At 46.8% G+C, this 19,113-nt stretch overlaps 1 protein-coding gene across 2 annotated transcripts in view; it reads left to right on the top strand.

The window, feature by feature from the left end:
• The window catches only part of LOC134965754 (protein-arginine deiminase type-2-like), a 79,806-nt gene that overhangs the window by 31,231 nt on the left and 29,462 nt on the right, over positions 1 to 19,113 (top strand). For both annotated transcript variants that reach the window (XM_063942104.1, XM_063942103.1), the window contains exons 7-12: positions 888 to 1,051; positions 1,944 to 2,047; positions 2,214 to 2,325; positions 3,187 to 3,294; positions 16,793 to 16,944; positions 18,613 to 18,757. In XM_063942104.1, coding sequence (XP_063798174.1) covers positions 888 to 1,051; positions 1,944 to 2,047; positions 2,214 to 2,325; positions 3,187 to 3,294; positions 16,793 to 16,944; positions 18,613 to 18,757 — 785 coding nt within the window. The remainder of the gene's footprint in view (positions 1 to 887; positions 1,052 to 1,943; positions 2,048 to 2,213; positions 2,326 to 3,186; positions 3,295 to 16,792; positions 16,945 to 18,612; positions 18,758 to 19,113) is intronic.

The following is a 19,113-nucleotide window of genomic DNA, read 5'->3' on the forward strand; positions in this document are numbered from 1 at the left end:
GGTGATAAGGTCCACTGGGAGAGACCAAGTGACGATGTGAGGGTAAGGAGTTTAGAGGCAGAGGATTTTGTGAAGATATCGATAGGGATGTTGAAGTCACCTAAGATAATGGAGGTAATGTCAGAATGGAGGAAGCCAGGAAGCAAAGTTGTCAAGGAATTTGGAGGGCAGGCCAGGGGGGCAGTAAATGACAGTTTCTCGAAGATGCACTGGTTGGAAGAGGCGTATAGCATGGACCTCAAATATGGAGAATGCAAGGGATGTTTCTGGGGGGATGAGTTGGTAGGAGTAGCTAGAGGATTAGAGGATCCCAACACCACCGCCTTGGCGACCCCAGGGAGTTGGAGATGAAAAGGTCATGGATGGAGACCAGTTTGTTAGAAACAGATCTGGCATTCCATAGGGCACAGGATAGGGGGTGTGAGATTGAGGTGAATTTCTGCTTTCATTTATTACTCCCGGCCTAGTGTGACCAGGTCTGGTTGTTTGTGGATGAAGTTTTCCACCCCCAAACATTTATGACTGGTACGTGGCAGGGGACACCCGATACCATTACAACAGCGCTCTGCCCGGCGTGTAATGGGACTCTCGGCCAGGAATGTATATTAGTGCCCTCACGGTTGTCACAAAAGCTGAAGTAATGAACTATTAGCACACGGGGGATTACGTCTGTCATACTCTGCTGGTCCAGACTTTATTGGAAGATGTTTCTGCCTCGCCTTAACCCCTCGTTCTCTGGCCTATTGCTGGAGACCCCGGCTGAAACGTCCGGGCAGCGCTTTGTGGTTTTATACAGGAACGGTGATCTTTAGGGGTGAAATAAATGGTATCCAGGATGTTTGCTCTGTCTAATGACCTATCTGTATCCCTCGCTATTACTCCCGCAGATAAGATGTACTCTCCTGTCCTGGGGAGAGAGAAGCTGTACTACAAGGCCCGGTACACGGGAACCAGCGAGCTGGAATTCTTTGTGGAAGGATTGCGTTTCCCGGATGAGGGATTCAATGGGCTGGTGACGGTCAGAGCCAGCCTGCTGCAATCTCAGGTGGAGGTACGCAGGACCGTAATATACCACCGCCCCATGTATCTGCATATACCCTGTATCATACATTATGGCTGGGGACCCCCGGTCCTTATTACACAGCGTCAACCTGCATTGGTGTATTGCAGTAATATGTATTCCAGGCTGATCCAATGAGCTTACAGTCTAGGAGGTATGGAGGGAAAGGAACATAAATCATTGTGAGAAGCAGCCATTGTGCATTTTCCCTTACTGTGCTTAACAGAAGGTGAATTGGGTTAAACACTTGTCAAATATAGGGATCAATATGCGCTGATGCCATGACTAACCTAGCCTGGCCCTTTATGGGGAAGTAGTGATATCACAGCAGCTATAGACCTTCAAAATGGCCGCCTACTGCGTTGTGTGGTGTTAGTGCTTTGTCTCCATGGAAACACTTTGCTGTTATGTCTGTGCTGCGCTCCCTTCCATCTGCGTTCCGTATTTAGAAGCCTCCGTGGCAGATTACGTCTAGTAACGGGATCTGACTTTTGACAGCATTGCATTGTCCTTGGCTTTAGTTTCATTTCTGTTCTGAGCTGTCTCCCGCTGCTAACAACATCATTACCTTCTCCGTGGGATGAAAGCCAGTGTTCTAGCCTCATTCGCTGACTACGGGACCTCACTGGGGACACGGCGTTGAGCGGGGTCTCTGAGGGTGTAACATGGGTCAATGAACCTCATCCCTGCAAGCTACTGAAATCTCGCCATTGTCACCCTTAGTACACACAAGCGTTATTAACCTCTGACCCTTAACTTTTAGAGAGGACACAGCACAATCTACAACTGCTTTCACGTGTTTAATCTCCCATATATGCTGTTACTGTTATCTTCTATGCTGTGAGCACGTGTAGACTCCGTATTGTTCTGCGTTGTCCCACAGGGCATTCCTGAGACCCCAATATTCACAGACACTGTGACATTCCGCATCGCTCCACTGATCATTACTCCCAACACCTTGGAGCCCATGGAGGTCTATGTCTGCAGGTAACGGGCGACACTTGGTGCACAATGGTGGGGGAGGTCCGTTGGGCCTTCTGATCATATTTTGGTTCAGTCAGATTAATTCTTATCTCCTACAAGAGTGGACGTAACAAGTTGACAAACTTCCCAATGACCCACAGGTAATATCGTGTTTGTCGTCTTTTCACAGTGTGAAGGACAATTATCTCTTCTTAAAGCAGATCAGGAACCTGGTGAGCGAGGCCAACTACAAGATCAAGATCTGCTTTGAATACGTAAATCGGGAAGACATCTGGATGCAGGTTTGTCCTCTCCGTTATTCTTAGTAAGCCAGCCAGACATTATTACACACCGGTTGTTGGTCACGAGGACCCATTTACATAAATCTTGGGCATACCGAGGTCTGGCTTTGATAGAATATGAAAAACCTTGAGACCTGAGAGAACCTAAGCAGGTATAATATGTACTTGTTGGCTAGCGTAGACCAAGAGATGGTCTTCTCTGTTCTTTCATAAAAGGCTTTGAGTGGCTTCTGCTCTTCTATGTGTCCTGCAAGAACCTGGATGGTCATATTATGTATGGTGATCTCATCACCCACAGAGTAATCCCATCGTGTAGCCACACGTGATAATGATTATATCAGAATCCGTGAGATTTATCAGGCAGGATGGAATATGAGGAATTGGCCTATCTATGCCGTCAACTTCCAGTCACATTGGCATCGAGGACTCTGGGTACCAACCCAGCTCCTCAAAGGGACTCGAGGTAATTTTGGGAACACAGATACCAAACTGGTAAAGGAATGACTGTCCGAGTTTTAAAAATTTAAAACTTTTTAGTAAGTCTAAAGAGCTGAAAATGGCGAGAAGTATATAGACGGACAAAATCTTGAATGCTATACCTCACCGTAATGAGTGGAGGAGTTTATCCTGAGACCAAGTACAGTAGTTCCAGATATGTGGTGCAGGACTCTACACCGCCACCTAAAGGCGGCATTCATAGATGCAATAAGGTTGGAGGGGAATCATCCCCTGAAGCTCCAAGAGCCTTTTCCATGCAATGTTTTGTGACCCGTTTGATCTGTATTGTTCATGACTATTGTGTTGTGACAGTGTCGCTCTTGTGCTGAATGTTGATGTAAGAGGACATATGTTTCATTGCAGGATGAGATGGAGTTTGGGTACATCCACGCGCCTCACAAAATCTTCCCTGTCGTGTTGGATTCTCCTAGAGATGGAGAACTGAAGGATTTCCCCATTCGGGAATTGCTGGTAAGTTCAGTTCTGTAAGGTTTTGCTTCCTTGTCCTTATTTTACACAGAAATGACTGACCACATACACAGGCTGCATGGGACGTCAGAGCCTAGAGTAGGTCCGTTTCAGTAATGTAGAATTTGCTTGATTTAATTTAAGATAGTCTGACCTCACACACAAAGGAAGCAGTGACATCACTGAGAGTGCGGCCTATCCATTTGCTAAGAGCTAGTGACATCACTGAGAGTGCAGCCTATCCAATCACTAGGAGCCAGTGACATCACTGAGAGTGCAGCTTATCCAGTGACTTGGAGCCAGTGACATCACTGAGAGTGCAGCTTATCCAGTGACTTGGAGCCAGTGACATCACTGAGAGTGCGGCCTATCTAGTCACTAGGAGCCAATGACATCACTGAGAATGCAGCCTATCCAGTCACTAGGAACCAGTGACATCACTGAGAGTGCAGCCTATCCATTTGCTAGGAGCCAGTGATATCACGGAGCGTGCAGCCTATCCAGTCACTAGGAACCAGTGACATCACTGAGAGTGCAGCCTATCCAGTTACTAGGAATCAGTGACATCACTGAGAGTGCAGCCCGTTCATAAAAACTATTCTTAGTCCGGTCTGCTGACAAAGAGGAATGATTATAGAGGAGAGTGTAAAATATGTGAAAAAGGCAAAAATAGGAGCCCAAAAAAAAGAAATCGTATATGGAAATGATGAAAAAGGGGTGAAAGTATAAACAAAGGATGGCATGCAGTGAATGTGTGTAGCACGTGAATAAAAGAAAACCACAGTCACAATTGTCATTGAATAGGGCCACCGACCTATGCCAATAAGGTATCCTTATATAGGAAAGGTAGGTCTTCTGTAACATAGTATCTGAGGTTGAAAAAAGACAATTGTCCATCGAGTTCAACCTATTTGTGGTCTCCTATGCATGATGATTTGACTAAAATTTCTGACTGATGCTGCTGTCAGCCATTGCATTTTATCCCTATTTATAGTAACTATAATGCATGACTATGCACCATACCCCTGGATATCCTTATCCATTAGGAATTTATCTAACCCATTCTTAAAGGTGTTGACAGATTCTGCCATTACAACTCCCTCGGGCAGGGAATTCCAAACATGTATTGTCCTTACCGTGAAAAAGCCTTTACGCCGTATTGTGCGGAATCTCCTCTCCTCTAACCTGTGCGAGTGTCCACGAGTCCTCTGTGTTGATCTAACCAAAAACAGGTCCCGCGCAAGCTCTGTGTATTGTCCCCTTATATATTTGTAGATGTTGATCATATCCCCTCTTAGTCTCCGCTTTTCCAATGTAAACATGCCTAGTCTTTCAAGCCTTTCCTTGTATTCCATCGTCTCCATGCCCTTAATTAGTTTGGTCGCCCTCCTCTGTACCTTTTCAAGCTCCAGGATATCCTTTTTGTAGTACGGTGCCCAGAATTGTACACAGTATTCAAGGTGTGGCCTCACTAGTGATTTATATAACGGGAGTATAATACTCTCGTCCCTAGCATCAATACCCCGTTTTATGCATGCTAATATCTTATTAGCCTTCTTTGCTGCAGTCCTACTTTGGGTACTACTGCTTAGCTTGCTATCTATGAGGACACCTAAGTCCTTTTCCAGTACAGAATCCCCTAATTTTACCCCATTTAGTAGGTAGGTGTAATTTATGTTCTTGTTACCACAGTGCATTACCTTACACTTGTCTGTGTTGAAGCGCATTCTCCATTTGGCTGCCCATGCTTCTAATTTAACTAAGTCGTTCTGAAGAGACTCGGCATCCTCCTCTATTTATAGCCTTACACAATTTGGTATCATCTGCAAAAATTTACACCATGCTCTCTAGACCTTCTGTTAGGTCGTTAATGAAAATATTGAACAATAGCGGTCCTAATACTGAGCCTTGCGGCACACCACTTAGCACTTCAGTCCAAGTTGAAAAAGATCCATTAACCACAACGCGCTGCTTCCTATTATCTAACCAGTTTTTGACCCAAGTGCATATTGTGCTTCCTAGCCCTGATTCTTGTAGCTTGTAGATAAGTCTCATGTGTGGTACAGTATCGAACGCTTTGGAAAAGTCTAAAAAGATTACATCCACGTCTTTACCCTGATCTAGGTTTGCGCTTACTGTTTCATAAAAGCCAAGTAAGTTGGTTTGACAGGATCTGTCCTTCATAAACCCATGTTGATTCCTTTTAATGACCTTATTGGTTTCAAGGAACTTCTGAATACTATCTCTTAGAATACCTTCCAATACTTTCCCCACTATAGATGTAAGACTAACTGGTCTATAATTACCTGGTTCAGTTTTACTTCCCTTTTTGTATATAGGCACTACTTCCGCTATACGCCAGTCTTTGGGAACCATACCTGATATAACTGAATCCTTAAAGATCAAAGATAGCGGTTTTGCCAGTTCAGAGTGAAGCTCCATTAAAACCCTTTGATGAATACCATCGGGCCCTGGTGATTTATTAATCTTTAAATGTTTTAATCGGTCACAGACTACTTCCTCGCTTAAATAAGTACCTATCAGTGTAATATAAATATAGCTATGCTCCCCTAGCTGAGATTACACGTATACTTCTGCTGTCCAGAGGCAGAGCTGAGTTGGGCCCTGTTGTATCAACCAGGCTCTCAGATTCTGTGATTTGTTTATACTGGGACCACTGAGCTGACTGGTTGGTAAAGGAGTAATGGAGTGAAGTGGTCACATGAGGCTCCTCTACAATTGGTTCCAGTGTTGGACTGGGGCATGTAGGGCCCACTGCGGGGATGCAGTGGTAGGGGCCTATGTTAGGGGTGTGGCCAGTCTGCAGAGGGTGTGTAGCCTGCAACTTCATTGGTTTGACAAACCATTAGAGAGTGCAACGTCTGGGTCCCTTCATAAATATATACAGTAAATTAATCTGCTGCATGCATGATAATGTACCAGATTAATAACAGATTAATAACAGCAATGCACTGTAGAGAATACACCATTGTCCAGTATAAGGTAACATATGTATGATGTATAATTCAAGTGCACAGTCTGGAACCTGATCCCTAGAGCAGGAGGAGGGCCCCCAGGCAGTGAGGCCCACCGGTGGTTTCCCCTGTACCCCTGTGGGCCAGTCCAAGCCTGATTGGTTCTACCTTCAGGATATATGAACAGGAAGGATAATATCACATACTAGGTTGGGAAACTGGTATGCTACCTGTGCGGACCCCGGGTTCATGTGTGCATTATTCTCGCCTATCGCTCATCTCCGCCTTGAGAAAGGCAGCGTTTACAGCTCTGCACGGTGCCCCGGGGTCACTACAGAGTTCCGAGATCACACAGTAAGGACACGATAGCAAGGTACAAAACGCACCTTTATTTTCATACACACTAATTATACCGGAAAAACCGTAACCACACTTTATACATTATTTACAGGTAGCATTAATAACAATTACAGTTAAGATTATAGAAGAGAAAGACCCAAACAAAACCAAGAACCCTTGCCCCTACACAGTCACTAGCCACCTCAGGGAATACTGGCGTTTGGTGACTCCTGGCGGATGCTGGTTGCTGGAAGGAGCGATGATGTCTGTCTTGCTGATCCCGGCCGCGTGGCCTGTGTGAACCTACTACTCTTACGAGTAGGGTAAGCTGGAAAAGTCACCCAGCTCCTGCTGGCACACTTAAGCCGGTTACCTAGGATAGCTCCTGTGGGAGCAATACGCTTGGCTGCGTATACTAGATCCTCTCCGCAGAGCCAGGTCTCCAGACCAACGGGCTGACAGGATCTCTCGACTCCTGGCAACAGCCTCGTTCCAAAACTCCTCACACGGCAGGAGCTTCACTCAACTGAGCCTAAAAGCCCTTCCGCGTGACCTTTTAAAACCTCTGTTGCTTGTGGAGTTAAGAGACCATTCTCTCTCTGGGATTGGTTGGATTTTCAATCCTAATATTTAAAAGTGTCCAGGGACACCAGGGGACCCCCTGTGGCTTTGGAGTCACTAAGTCTAGAAAGATCCCTGTTAGAATAAAGGACAGGTAATTATGCTGATAAGGGGGTAGTACACATTGGTATAGTGAAATGAGTCACGATTAACTCTGTGTAGTTGTTTGTGATGTCACATGCCCTTCAGCTGACTGCTGTGTCCTGTGAAGGGGGGGCTGCGACAGAGGGGGGGTCAGCCCTGCACTTCCTGTTTATAACTTACATGATCGCTATCTGGCTGGGCCCACACTGGACAACAAAATATTACACCCATGCAATAAACAGTACATTAATGTGACAGACACATATCAGGCTCAGGGAGATATACCATGATAGGCATAACATATATACACGGGACTATTTCCCACCACAGGCACACATCTGGTACCTAGCAAAATCACTTTCTTGGATTATTCAGCCTAACATCATATTCTGGGTGTTCTAAAGGATAACATACCATTTTCTCTGACGTCCTAGTGGATGCTGGGGACTCCGTCAGGACCATGGGGATTAGCGGCTCCGCAGGAGACAGGGCACAAAAATAAAGCTTTAGGATCAGGTGGTGTGCACTGGCTCCTCCCCCTATGACCCTCCTCCAAGCCTCAGTTAGGTTTTTGTGCCCGTCCGAGCAGGGTGCAATCTAGGTGGCTCTCCTAAAGAGCTGCTTAGAAAAAGTTTTTAGGTTTTTTATTTTACAGTGAGTCCTGCTGGCAACAGGCTCACTGCAACGAGGGACTTAGGGGAGAAGAAGTGAACTCACCTGCGTGCAGGATGGATTGGCTTCTTAGGCTACTGGACACCATTAGCTCCAGAGGGATCGAACACGGGCCCAGCCATGGAGTCCGGTCCCGGAGCCGTGCCGCCGACCCCCTTGCAGATGCCGAAAAGTGAAGAGGTCCAGAAACCGGCGGCAGAAGACTTTTCAGTCTTCATGAGGTAGCGCACAGCACTGCAGCTGTGCGCCATTGTTGTCACACACTTCACACCAGCGGTCACTGAGGGTGCAGGGCGCTGTGGGGGGCGCCCTGGGCAGCAATGAAATACCTATACTGGCTAAAAGATACATCACATATAGCCCCTGGGGCTATATGGATGTATTTAACCCCTGCCAGGTCTCAGAAAAACAGGAGAAGAAGCCCGCCGAAAAGGGGGCGGGGCCTATTCTCCTCAGCACACAGCGCCATTTTCCCTCACAGAAATGCTGGTGGGAAGGCTCCCAGGCTCTCCCCTGCACTGCACTACAGAAACAGGGTTAAAACAGAGAGGGGGGGCACTTATTTGGCGATATGATTATATATATTAAGATGCTATAAGGGAAAAACACTTATATAAAGGTTGTCCCTGTATAATTATAGCGTTTTGGTGTGTGCTGGCAAGTTCTCCCTCTGTCTCTCCAAAGGGCTAGTGGGGTCCTGTCCTCTATCAGAGCATTCCCTGTGTGTGTGCTGTGTGTCGGTACGTGTGTGTCGACATGTATGAGGACGATGTTGGTGAGGAGGCGGAGCAATTGCCTGTAATGGTGATGTCACTCTCTAGGGAGTCGACACCGGAATGGATGGCTTATTTAAGGAATTACGTGATAATGTCAACACGCTGCAAGGTCGGTTGACGACATGAGACGGCCGGAAAACCAATTAGTACCTGTCCAGGCGTCTCAAACACCGTCAGGGGCGTTAAAACGTCTTTTTACCTCAGTCGGTCGACACAGACACGGACACTGACTCCAGTGTCGACGGTGAAGAAACAAACGTATTTTTCTTTTAGGGCCACACGTTACTTGTTAAGGGCAATGAAGGAGGTGTTACATATTTCTGATACTACAAGTACCACAAAAAAGGGTATTTTGTGGAGTGTGAAAAAACTACCTGTAGTTTTTCCTGAATCAGATAAATTAAATGAAGTGTGTGATGATGCGTGGGTTTCCCCCGATAGAAAATTATTGGCGGTATACCCTTTCCCGCCAGAAGTTAGGGCGCGTTGGGAAACACCCCTTAGGGTGGATAAGGCGCTCACACGCTTATCAAAACAAGTGGCGGTACCGTCTCCAGATAGGGCCGCCCTCAAGGAGCCAGCTGATAGGAGGCTGGAAAATATCCTAAAAAGTATATACACACATACTGGTGTTATACTGCGACCAGCGATCGCCTCAGCCTGGATGTGCAGCACTGGGGTGGCTTGGTCGGATTCCCTGACTGAAAATATTGATACCCTTGACAGGGACAGTATTTTATTGACTATAGAGCATTTAAAGGATGCATTTCTATATATGCGAGATGCACAGAGGGATATTTGCACTCTGGCATCAAGAGTAAGTGCGATGTCCATATCTGCCAGAAGTTGTTTATGGACACGACAGTGGTCAGGTGATGCAGATTCCAAACGGCACATGGAAGTATTGCCGTATAAAGGAGAAAAAGACAACGTCTTTTCAGCCTCAGTCCTTTCGTCCCCATAAGGGCAAGCGGTCAAAAGGCCAGTCATATCTGCCATGGGATAGAGGAAAGGGAAGAAGACTGCAGCAGGCAGCCCATTCCCAGGAACAGAAGCCCTCCACCGCTTCTGCCAAGTCCTCAGCATGACGCTGGGGCCGTACAAGCGGACTCAGGTGCGGTGGGGGGTCGTCTCAAGAGTTTCAGCACGCAGTGGGCTCACTCGCAAGTGGACCCCTGGATCCTACATGTAGTATCCCAGGGGTACAGATTGGAAGTTCGAGACGTCTCCCCCTCGCAGGTTCCTGAAGTCTGCTTTACCAACGTCTGCCTCCGACAGGGAGGCAGTAGTGGAAACAATTCACAAGCTGTATTCCCAGCAGGTGATAATCAAAGTACCCCTCCTACAACAAGGAAAGGGGTATTATTCCACACTATATTGTGGTACTGAAGCCAGACGGCTCGGTGAGACCTATTCTAAATCTGAAATATTTGAACACTTACATAAAAAGGTTCAAATCAAGATGGAGTCACTCAGAGCAGTGATAGCGAACCAGGAAAAAGGGGACTATATGGTGTCCCGGGACAGATGCTTACCTCCATGTCCCAATTTGCCCTTCTCACCAAGGGTACCTCAGGTTCGTGGTACAGAACTGTCACTATCAGTTTCAGACGCTGCCGGTTGGATTGTCCACGGCACCCCGGGTCCTTACCAAGGTAATGGCCGAAATGATGATGATTCTTCAAAGAAAATGGACGATCTCCTGATAAGGGCAAGGTCCAGAGAACAGTTGGAGGTCGGAGTAGCACTATCTCAAGTAGTTCTACGACAGCACGGGTGGATTCTAAATATTCCAAAACCGCAACTGTTTCCGACGACACGTCTGCTGTTCCTAGGGATGATTCTGGACACAGTCCAGAAAAAGGTGTTTCTCCCGGAGAAGAAAGCCAGGGAGTTATCCGAGCTAGTCAGGAACCTCCTAAAACCAGGAAAAGTGTCAGTGCATCATTGCACAAGGGTCCTGGGAAAAATGGTGGCTTCTTACGAAGCGATTCCATTCGGCAGATTTCACGCAAGAACTTTTCAGTGGGATCTGCTGAACAAATGGTCCGGATCGCATCTGCAGATGCATCAGCGGATAACCTTATCGCCACGGACAAGGGTGTCTCTTCTGTGGTGGTTGCAGAGTGCTCATCTGTTAGAGGGCCGCAGATTCGGCATACAGGACTGGGTCCTGGTGACCACGGATGCCAGTCTGAGAGGCTGGGGAGCGGTCACACAGGGAAGAAACTTCCAGGGAGTATGGTCAAGCCTGGAGATGTCTCTTCACATAAATATACTGGAGCTAAGAGCGATTTACAATGCTCTAAGCCTGGCAAAACCCCTGCTTCAGGGTCAGCCGGTGTTGATCCAGTCGGACAACATCACGGCAGTCGCCCACGTAAACAGACAGGGCGGCACAAGAAGCAGGAGAGCAATGGCAGAAGCTGCAAGGATTCTTCGCTGGGCGGAAGATCATGTGATAGCACTGTCAGCAGTGTTCATTCCGGGAGTGGACAACTGGGAAGCAGACTTCCTCAGCAGACACGATCTACACCCGGGAGAGTGGGGACTTCATCCAGAAGTCTTCCACATGATTGTGAACCGTTGGGAAAAACCAAAGGTGGATATGATGGCGTCTCGCCTCAACAAAAAACTGGACAGGTATTGCGCCAGGTCAAGAGACCCTCAGGCAATAGCTGTGGACGCTCTGGTAACACCGTGGGTGTTCCAGTCAGTGTATGTGTTTCCTCCTCTGCCTCTCATACCAAAAGTACTGAGAATTATACGGCAAAGGGGAGTAAGAACGATACTCGTGGCTCCGGATTGGCCAAGAAGAACTTGGTACCCGGAACTTCAGGAGATGCTCACGGAAGATCCGTGGCCTCTACCTCTAAGACGGGACCTGCTTCAGCAGGGACCGTGTCTATTCCAAGACTTACCGCGGCTGCGTTTGACGGCATGGCGGTTGAACGCCGAATTCTAAGGGAAAAAGGCATTCCGGAAGAGGTCATTCCTACACTGGTCAAAGCCAGGAAGGAGGTGATTGCACAACATTATCACCGCATTTGGAGAAAATATGTTGCGTGGTGTGAGGCCAGGAAGGCCCCCACGGAGGAATTTCAATTGGGTCGATTCCTACATTTCCTGCAAACAGGATTGTCTATGGGCCTCAAATTGGGGTCCATTAAGGTTCAAATTTCGGCCCTGTCGATTTTCTTCCAGAAAGAATTGGCTTCAGTTCCTGAAGTCCAGACTTTTGTAAAAGGAGTACTACATATACAGCCCCCGGTTGTGCCCCCAGTGGCTCCGTGGGACCTTAATGTAGTTTTGGATTTTCTCAAATCCCATTGGTTTGAGCCACTCAAATCGGTGGATTTGAAATATCTTACATGGAAAGTAGCCATGCTACTGGCCCTGGCTTCAGCCAGGAGAGTGTCAGAATTGGCGGCTTTATCGTATAGAAGCCCATATCTGATTTTCCATTCGGACAGGGCAGAACTGCGGACGCGTCCTCAGTTTCTGCCTAAGGTGGTGTCAGCGTTTCACCTGAACCAGCCTATTGTGGTGCCTGCGGCTACTAGCGATTTGGAGGATTCCAAGTTGCTGGACGTTGTCAGGGCATTGAAAATATATATATTTCAAGGACGGCTGGAGTCAGAAAATCTGACTCGCTGTTTATACTGTATGCACCCAACAAGCTGGGTGCTCCTGCTTCTAAGCAGACGATTGCTCGTTGGATTTGTAGCACAATTCAACTTGCACATTCTGTGGCAGGCCTGCCACAGCCTAAATCTGTCAAGGCCCATTCCACAAGGAAGGTGGGCTCATCCTGGGCGGCTGCCCGAGGGGTCTCGGCATTACAACTCTGCCGAGCAGCTACGTGGTCGGGGGAGAACACGTTTGTAAAATTCTACAAATTTGATACCCTGGCTAAAGAGGACCTGGAGTTCTCTCATTCGGTGCTGCAGAGTCATCCGCACTCTCCCGCCCGTTTGGGAGCTTTGGTATAATCCCCATGGTCCTGACGGAGTCCCCAGCATCCACTAGGACGTCAGAGAAAATAAGATTTTACTTACCGATAAATCTATTTCTCGTAGTCCGTAGTGGATGCTGGGCGCCCATCCCAAGTGCGGATTGTCTGCAATACTTGTACATAGTTATTGTTACAAAAAAATCGGGTTGTTATTGTTGTGAGCCGTCTGTTCAGAGGCTCCTACGTTTGTCATACTGTTAACTGGGTTCAGATCACAAGTTGTACGGTGTGATTGGTGTGGCTGGTATGAGTCTTACCCGGGATTCAAAATCCTTCCTTATTGTGTACGCTCGTCCGGGCACAGTATCCTAACTGAGGCTTGGAGGAGGGTCATAGGGGGAGGAGCCAGTGCACACCACCTGATCCTAAAGCTTTATTTTTGTGCCCTGTCTCCTGCGGAGCCGCTAATCCCCATGGTCCTGACGGAGTCCCCAGTATCCACTACGGACTACGAGAAATAGATTTATCGGTAAGTAAAATCTTATTATCTCCGGCATGCTACCGTTCACTACTGAAGCGCAGGACCAGGCTGGCCAAAAATACATGACGTGACGCTGGCATGGCTGCATCTGTCACACTACCCTTCAATGTGGCAACAATAACTGAGACCTAGAATACGGGAATACAGGTAATGCACGTTAGAGGTAATGTCTGATAGTGTTAGAACCTGGAATAAGAACAGCTTAGTAGATCGTGGTCAGGTGAGTTCTGTGAGTTGCCATCAGTCTCCTGGCAACCAGTTATCTGTGCAGACTAGGTCTCATTGTGCCGGGCTTCATTCTGACTCCTAAATGTTGCAGATGGGGTTAGAACTTTACTTGGTTCTTTGGTGCTGATTGGATGTTCAGCCCTTAATAGGGAGTCTCCCTGGCCACTCAGCTGTGGGTGGTAATCAGTCTGATCCTGTCTTGTCCTTTTACATACAGTTGATTCCAGCTCTGAGCTGCTCAGTGAAGTTATCTGCCTGTTTTTTATTTGTTTCCTGCCATGATGCTAACTGGATTCTTCTAAAAGATCTACTAAGTATCCTGCTGCAGTGCAAGTTATTTATGCCTATGGTAAAGAACTGTGTTGCATGTCATTACAGTGCAGTTAATCTGGAGTAGTCTGAAGATCTAATCAGATGTGCAAATTACTGGTGCTGTTCAGGGAATCAGTTATCTGCTAGCATTTCTCTACTGTGGAATATATGTGTGCTATATGAAAGAACTATTCTACAAGACATTTACCTGGCATTCAAAAACTTATGTGCCATCAATTCTATATTTTGGAAGCAACCTGTGCTATTTGAAATAATTGTCCAGCAAAACAATTATCAGTGCTATTTGGAAGATTGCTAAGAATACTCTTCAGTGCAAATTGCCTGTGCTATACTGAGGATCTGGCATGCTGTTTTCCATAAATAGTTTTAGTATTTTCTAAGGTATCCTTTTACCGTTAAACATGCGTCTGAGATCCTGAGCCTGCACTACTAAAGAGTTGAAGTCGCGAGTACCAGTAAACGGTGGTAGTTCCGGAAAAGAGGACTTTTATATAAAGTATAATAATTGGGTTCTGTAAGCGCAGGGTCAACTGATCCACATTTTGGGAATCCGACACCATGGAGCCTCAGCAACCCCGTCTGGATCAGAGTTTAACCAAGTTCAGACACTGGGGGGGAATTCAATTGTGGGTGAAAAGCGTGAGTTGCTGTGGCATTTAAACCCCAGTAATTGCACTACATCTCGCATCGTTGCTGCCTGTCCGAATTTGCACAAAACTGCTCACAACTCTACGGGGCTGCAAGCAGTTTTGTAGGAGTTTGCGCTGTCACCGTGATGATTCCCCGGGGAGAAGACATCCTCCCGCAATTGAATTCCCACTATTGACTCAGTTTGTCCAGGAACTTTCTTAGAGGATAGAAGTTCAGGAACAAGCTACATTTTTTGTTTTTGTTTTCTCACAATCTGAGCTCAGGATGTTTGGAACATTTAAGGAGAGCTGCAAGTTGTATTTTCACCTATGACCGTAATCTTCAGACACTGAAGACCAACAAGTGTGTATTATAATCTCATTATTGCAGGGTGAGCCACAGACATGGTGTTTGGTTTGAAATTAGGCTGTGAGGCCTTATCTTCTGTGGATAAGTTTTTCATTACTCATGGCCTCCTCTGAGATGCTTCAGATAAAGTGGCATTAGCTGAGCATCCTATTCGATGGTAGCAATGCATATGCTACTACATTCGCAGGTGGTCTGTAGATTCCACCTGGAATGATTCAGCTTTGAGAAGACAGTTCAGATGGGGGCTGTCTGAAGCTGTTAAGAATGCCCTGTTACAGTACTATATGGCGGGGTCGTTGAATGGTCTGATAGGGCGGTTTATTAAAATTGATAGACGGTTCAAAAAACATAGTTTTGAGAGGGGGTCAGTATACTTCTCTCAAGTGATATTCTCCGGGGATCAAGAGGAACCCGCGCAAGTTAGAGTTACTCAATTACCTATGGAGGAGAAGAGAAGGCGCCTGCAGAGTGCGAGAGCCGCCAGGTCCATGTAACTCTTTGCGTTTGGCATCTTTTTTTTGTCGAAAATGCATCTTAGTAGCAACGCGATATGACTAGACACACCATGTGCTAATTAATGTGATATATGACACTTGTATATCTGTGTGTGCGACTGACTCTGTACGAAGCACCATAGGATTTGTATTGGAAAAAAGCTGCGACTGCTACATTGTATCACTTCGTATACAGACTCAGGGACTCAGTCACACACAGATAAACCAGCGTTGCATATCAAATTAATCAGAACTGTCTCCTGGTGCCCCCTAGCTGCAACGTATTGCGACTAAGATGCCTTTTCAGCAAAAAAGCTGAAATTATTATCAGCAGTATTTGGATGTCCGCCAAGCATACTCTTCATTGCAAATTACCTGTGCTATACTGAGGATGTGGCATGCTGTTTTTCCAGTAAATAGTTTTAGTACTCTCTGAGGTGTCCTGTTCCCGTTAAATATGTGTCTGTGATCCTGAGATTACACTACTTAAGTCCCGGTGGGCGTTGAGTAGCGGTTATCGGTGAAGCACTCGGCAAGTGGGTTCTGTAAGCTCAGGGTAACGGGTAGGCACTCCTAACAGATTACATGTTAGTAAGCTATCTGTAAAATTATAGTACAGTTGCAGGAGATGCACGTTGCATGCAGAGAGACAAACTAATGTAATGAAGACTGCAGACCACCGGACTGGATGCTGAAAGCAACTGGAGAGTTGAAGCTGACTTAAGCAAATTGGAGGCTTGAAGTACACAGCTAGAGCCAGAAAACTCTGGAGTGCTGGAACACAATGCAGTGTGTGCTAACAGATGACTTGATGCTGAGCACTGGAGTGGTAAACCTGTATGCTTTGCTAACTGCAGATAATTAACAGAGAAGAAACTGGTCAGCGCAGCAGAGGATAACTTGCAGGTGGGCAGGCTGTTTGATAGCAGATGACAGAAACAGGAGACAGGAGCTGGTTAGGTACAAGTTGAACTGGCAGTGAGCAAGTGCAAGTGAGAGATTTATATAGGGCGCTCTGGACAGTCATTGGTTGCATGGGTCATGTGGAAACAAACTCCTCACTGATTGGACAAACCCAGAGTCGGCTGACCAATGGAAGTTGGTGGGGTCCATACCTCGTCAGCCTCAGGAGAAACATCAACACCCAGATACTGGCTTGTACCAACATGTGCTCTTTAGGAAGGCTGGTCAGTGAAGACATGTCAGCTGATGAACTGGCAGTGCCGGGAGCGGCAAGAGAGTCTGAGAACCTGTAGTGTGACACAGGCCTCATCCTGCCAGTGAGAATACTTGAAAACAAAATATGCAATGGTATGAAAAAGAAATAAATGACTTTAAATAGCAGGGTAGACAGAAAACCGTGGTCTGTGGTGTGAGGGTCTCGTTGGTGCTAAAGAGTCCTCATGAGTGTAAAGAGGAGGGACTCTCTTTAAAAATGAATATGATAACATCCTGTATTATTGTTATGTTCTATTTATTTCCAGGGACCAGATTTTGGCTATGTAACAAAAGTGGCAGCCTCCTCAGAGGTCACCAGCCTGGACTCCTTCGGGAATGTGGAAGTGAGCCCTCCCGTGACTGTTGCCGGCAAGAAGTACCCACTGGGGCGGATTCTGATTGGGAGCAGTTTCCCTATGTAAGAGTTTAACTAATTTTCCCATGTGACTGGAATTACCCATATTCTGCCATACGGAATTCCATTATCAAACCAAAATGTTAATATACTGTAATGAGATCAGGGTAAGGGTGCGCTCTCCTGGGGTAGATAGGCATCTCAAAACACGCAGCAGCCAGGAAAAGAGCACACCAGGTTTTTTTTCCACAATCTAGCCGTGGCTAGTTTTATTGTGCAGTACATAAAACAAAACATAGAAACAAATCTTAGCCCATTTGGCCACTAACTGAACTTGATAGATTCCTTCTCTCACAGTTGTAGGACCTAATGCCGCTACCACTTGTGGATGGAACCCTCCCTTCCATCTCACATCCACACACCCAGGACCCATATCCAGATTTTACTAAAAACCCAAACTCTCATCAAGTCTGTTTAGCAAAACTGACTTTTCCTGGGGGTTTAAAATACATAGGTCAGAAACCTGGGACAAACATAACTCCCGTTTATCACTTCACTAGTGCTTCTATCACAATATGTATATATTATCTATTAACCGATAATTCTGTTGCCATCATTTTGGTGTTCATTAGGGAAAATGTGTGTATTACAAGGAATAATGCAGCTTTACTGGAAATTATACTGGCTATGGGAAGTTATCTCATAGAAATAAAAAGGAATAATTGACATTGCAGGCCGCGTTTTTCCTCCCATTCAGCAGCCACTTCTGATGTCCACGTTGTTACCCCATGTATAAGGAGAAAGCTGCAGTGACCACAGCTATGTAAGGACACTGGGGTTCCGTTAACCCTCCACTGTCCGTACTCCTATGCTTGGCATCGGGTGGGGGTACCCGTCCTTTACTCCCAGTGTCCTCTTTGTACCCTCTCCTGGCTTTGTAGTGTGAAGGGACGCTGGGTAATTACAGCGGCCAGCTGTCGCATGAACGGCAATAAACACCTTACGGTCGGAGCGGCAGATTTGCTGAGCTGGCAGAACTATTTGTAAGGGTCTCAGCGCTGCGCTCACCTCTGAAACCTGAGAATGTCCCCCTGCCAGATGGACTGGGAACACAGACACAGATCACGCGGGGTGTGTTACATAATGTGGGCTGCATAGGGGATTGCGTGACTGGAGTTCTGCCTGAGCCTAGAATTCAGAACGTGTCCGTGTATCTTCCATGTGTATATACCTCAGACTTTGCTGCGCAGCGTTACTGTGGTGCTATATTCAGAGCGCCGGGGGGAAGAAGTGACAATCTCATTGGTGGTGGAGGTGTTCCCAAAATCACATTTGTAGAAATGGGCACGTTCCATATAACGACTACACATTATACACCCCGTGGTGCTCCCATATAACTGGTTACAGGCACTGAGCGGAGCCTAAACCCACAGGAAGCTCCTTAATCCCCATCCGCAGGTGCTGACCTATTATGGGGGAGATTCAGTTCTCTGTGATAGCTGGGGACTTCCTCGCAGAATGGTCGGTCATCGTTACTTCATGACCAATAATATACATTTTTAAAATTATGGGGCATATGTATCAAACCTTGGAGAGAGATAAAGTACCAACCAATCAGCTCCTAACTGCTATGTTACAGGCTGTCCTGTATATCTGCTCTGACACAGTGTTTGCCCTGAATCTGAGGTGTAATGCCTGGTGTTCGGCCTTTTGCTGTCCCCCCTCACGCAGCACTTCTGGAAGGAGGATGATCAAAGTGATTCGGGACTTCCTGTATGCCCAGAGGGTACAGTCGCCCATCGAGCTGTTCACTGATTGGCTGTACGTGGGGCACGTGGATGAATTCATGACCTTTGTGCCGGCGCCGGATCAGAAGGTAGATTGTGTGTCCCTCGTGCTGTGTTTCTCCCAGCGAGATCCTGGTCTTTATAGTCATGAGTGATGGATGTAATCAGTGGTGGATTTTACCTAGTCCCTCCTCATCCCCAGTAAAATCCAACACCCCAGTTACAGGCTGCCTGGCAGTGACTCCCTGCTAATCCCAGCCAGACAGGCAGTCTCAGTGAGAGGTGCCAGTCCAGACTGCAATTGGCAGAGAGAGTGCTTACAATGGGACACCACTCCCCTGCTATAACTGCAGCCCCATCTGACTTCTAGGGGCTGCAGCCAATGCAGCCCCCAGAATATTGTGCTGCTTGTAATTTTGGGATCCCACTAGCCAAAGCAACGGAG

The sequence above is a fragment of the Pseudophryne corroboree genome, chromosome 10, assembly GCF_028390025.1.
Source record: "Pseudophryne corroboree isolate aPseCor3 chromosome 10, aPseCor3.hap2, whole genome shotgun sequence".
Taxonomy (NCBI): domain Eukaryota; kingdom Metazoa; phylum Chordata; class Amphibia; order Anura; family Myobatrachidae; genus Pseudophryne; species Pseudophryne corroboree.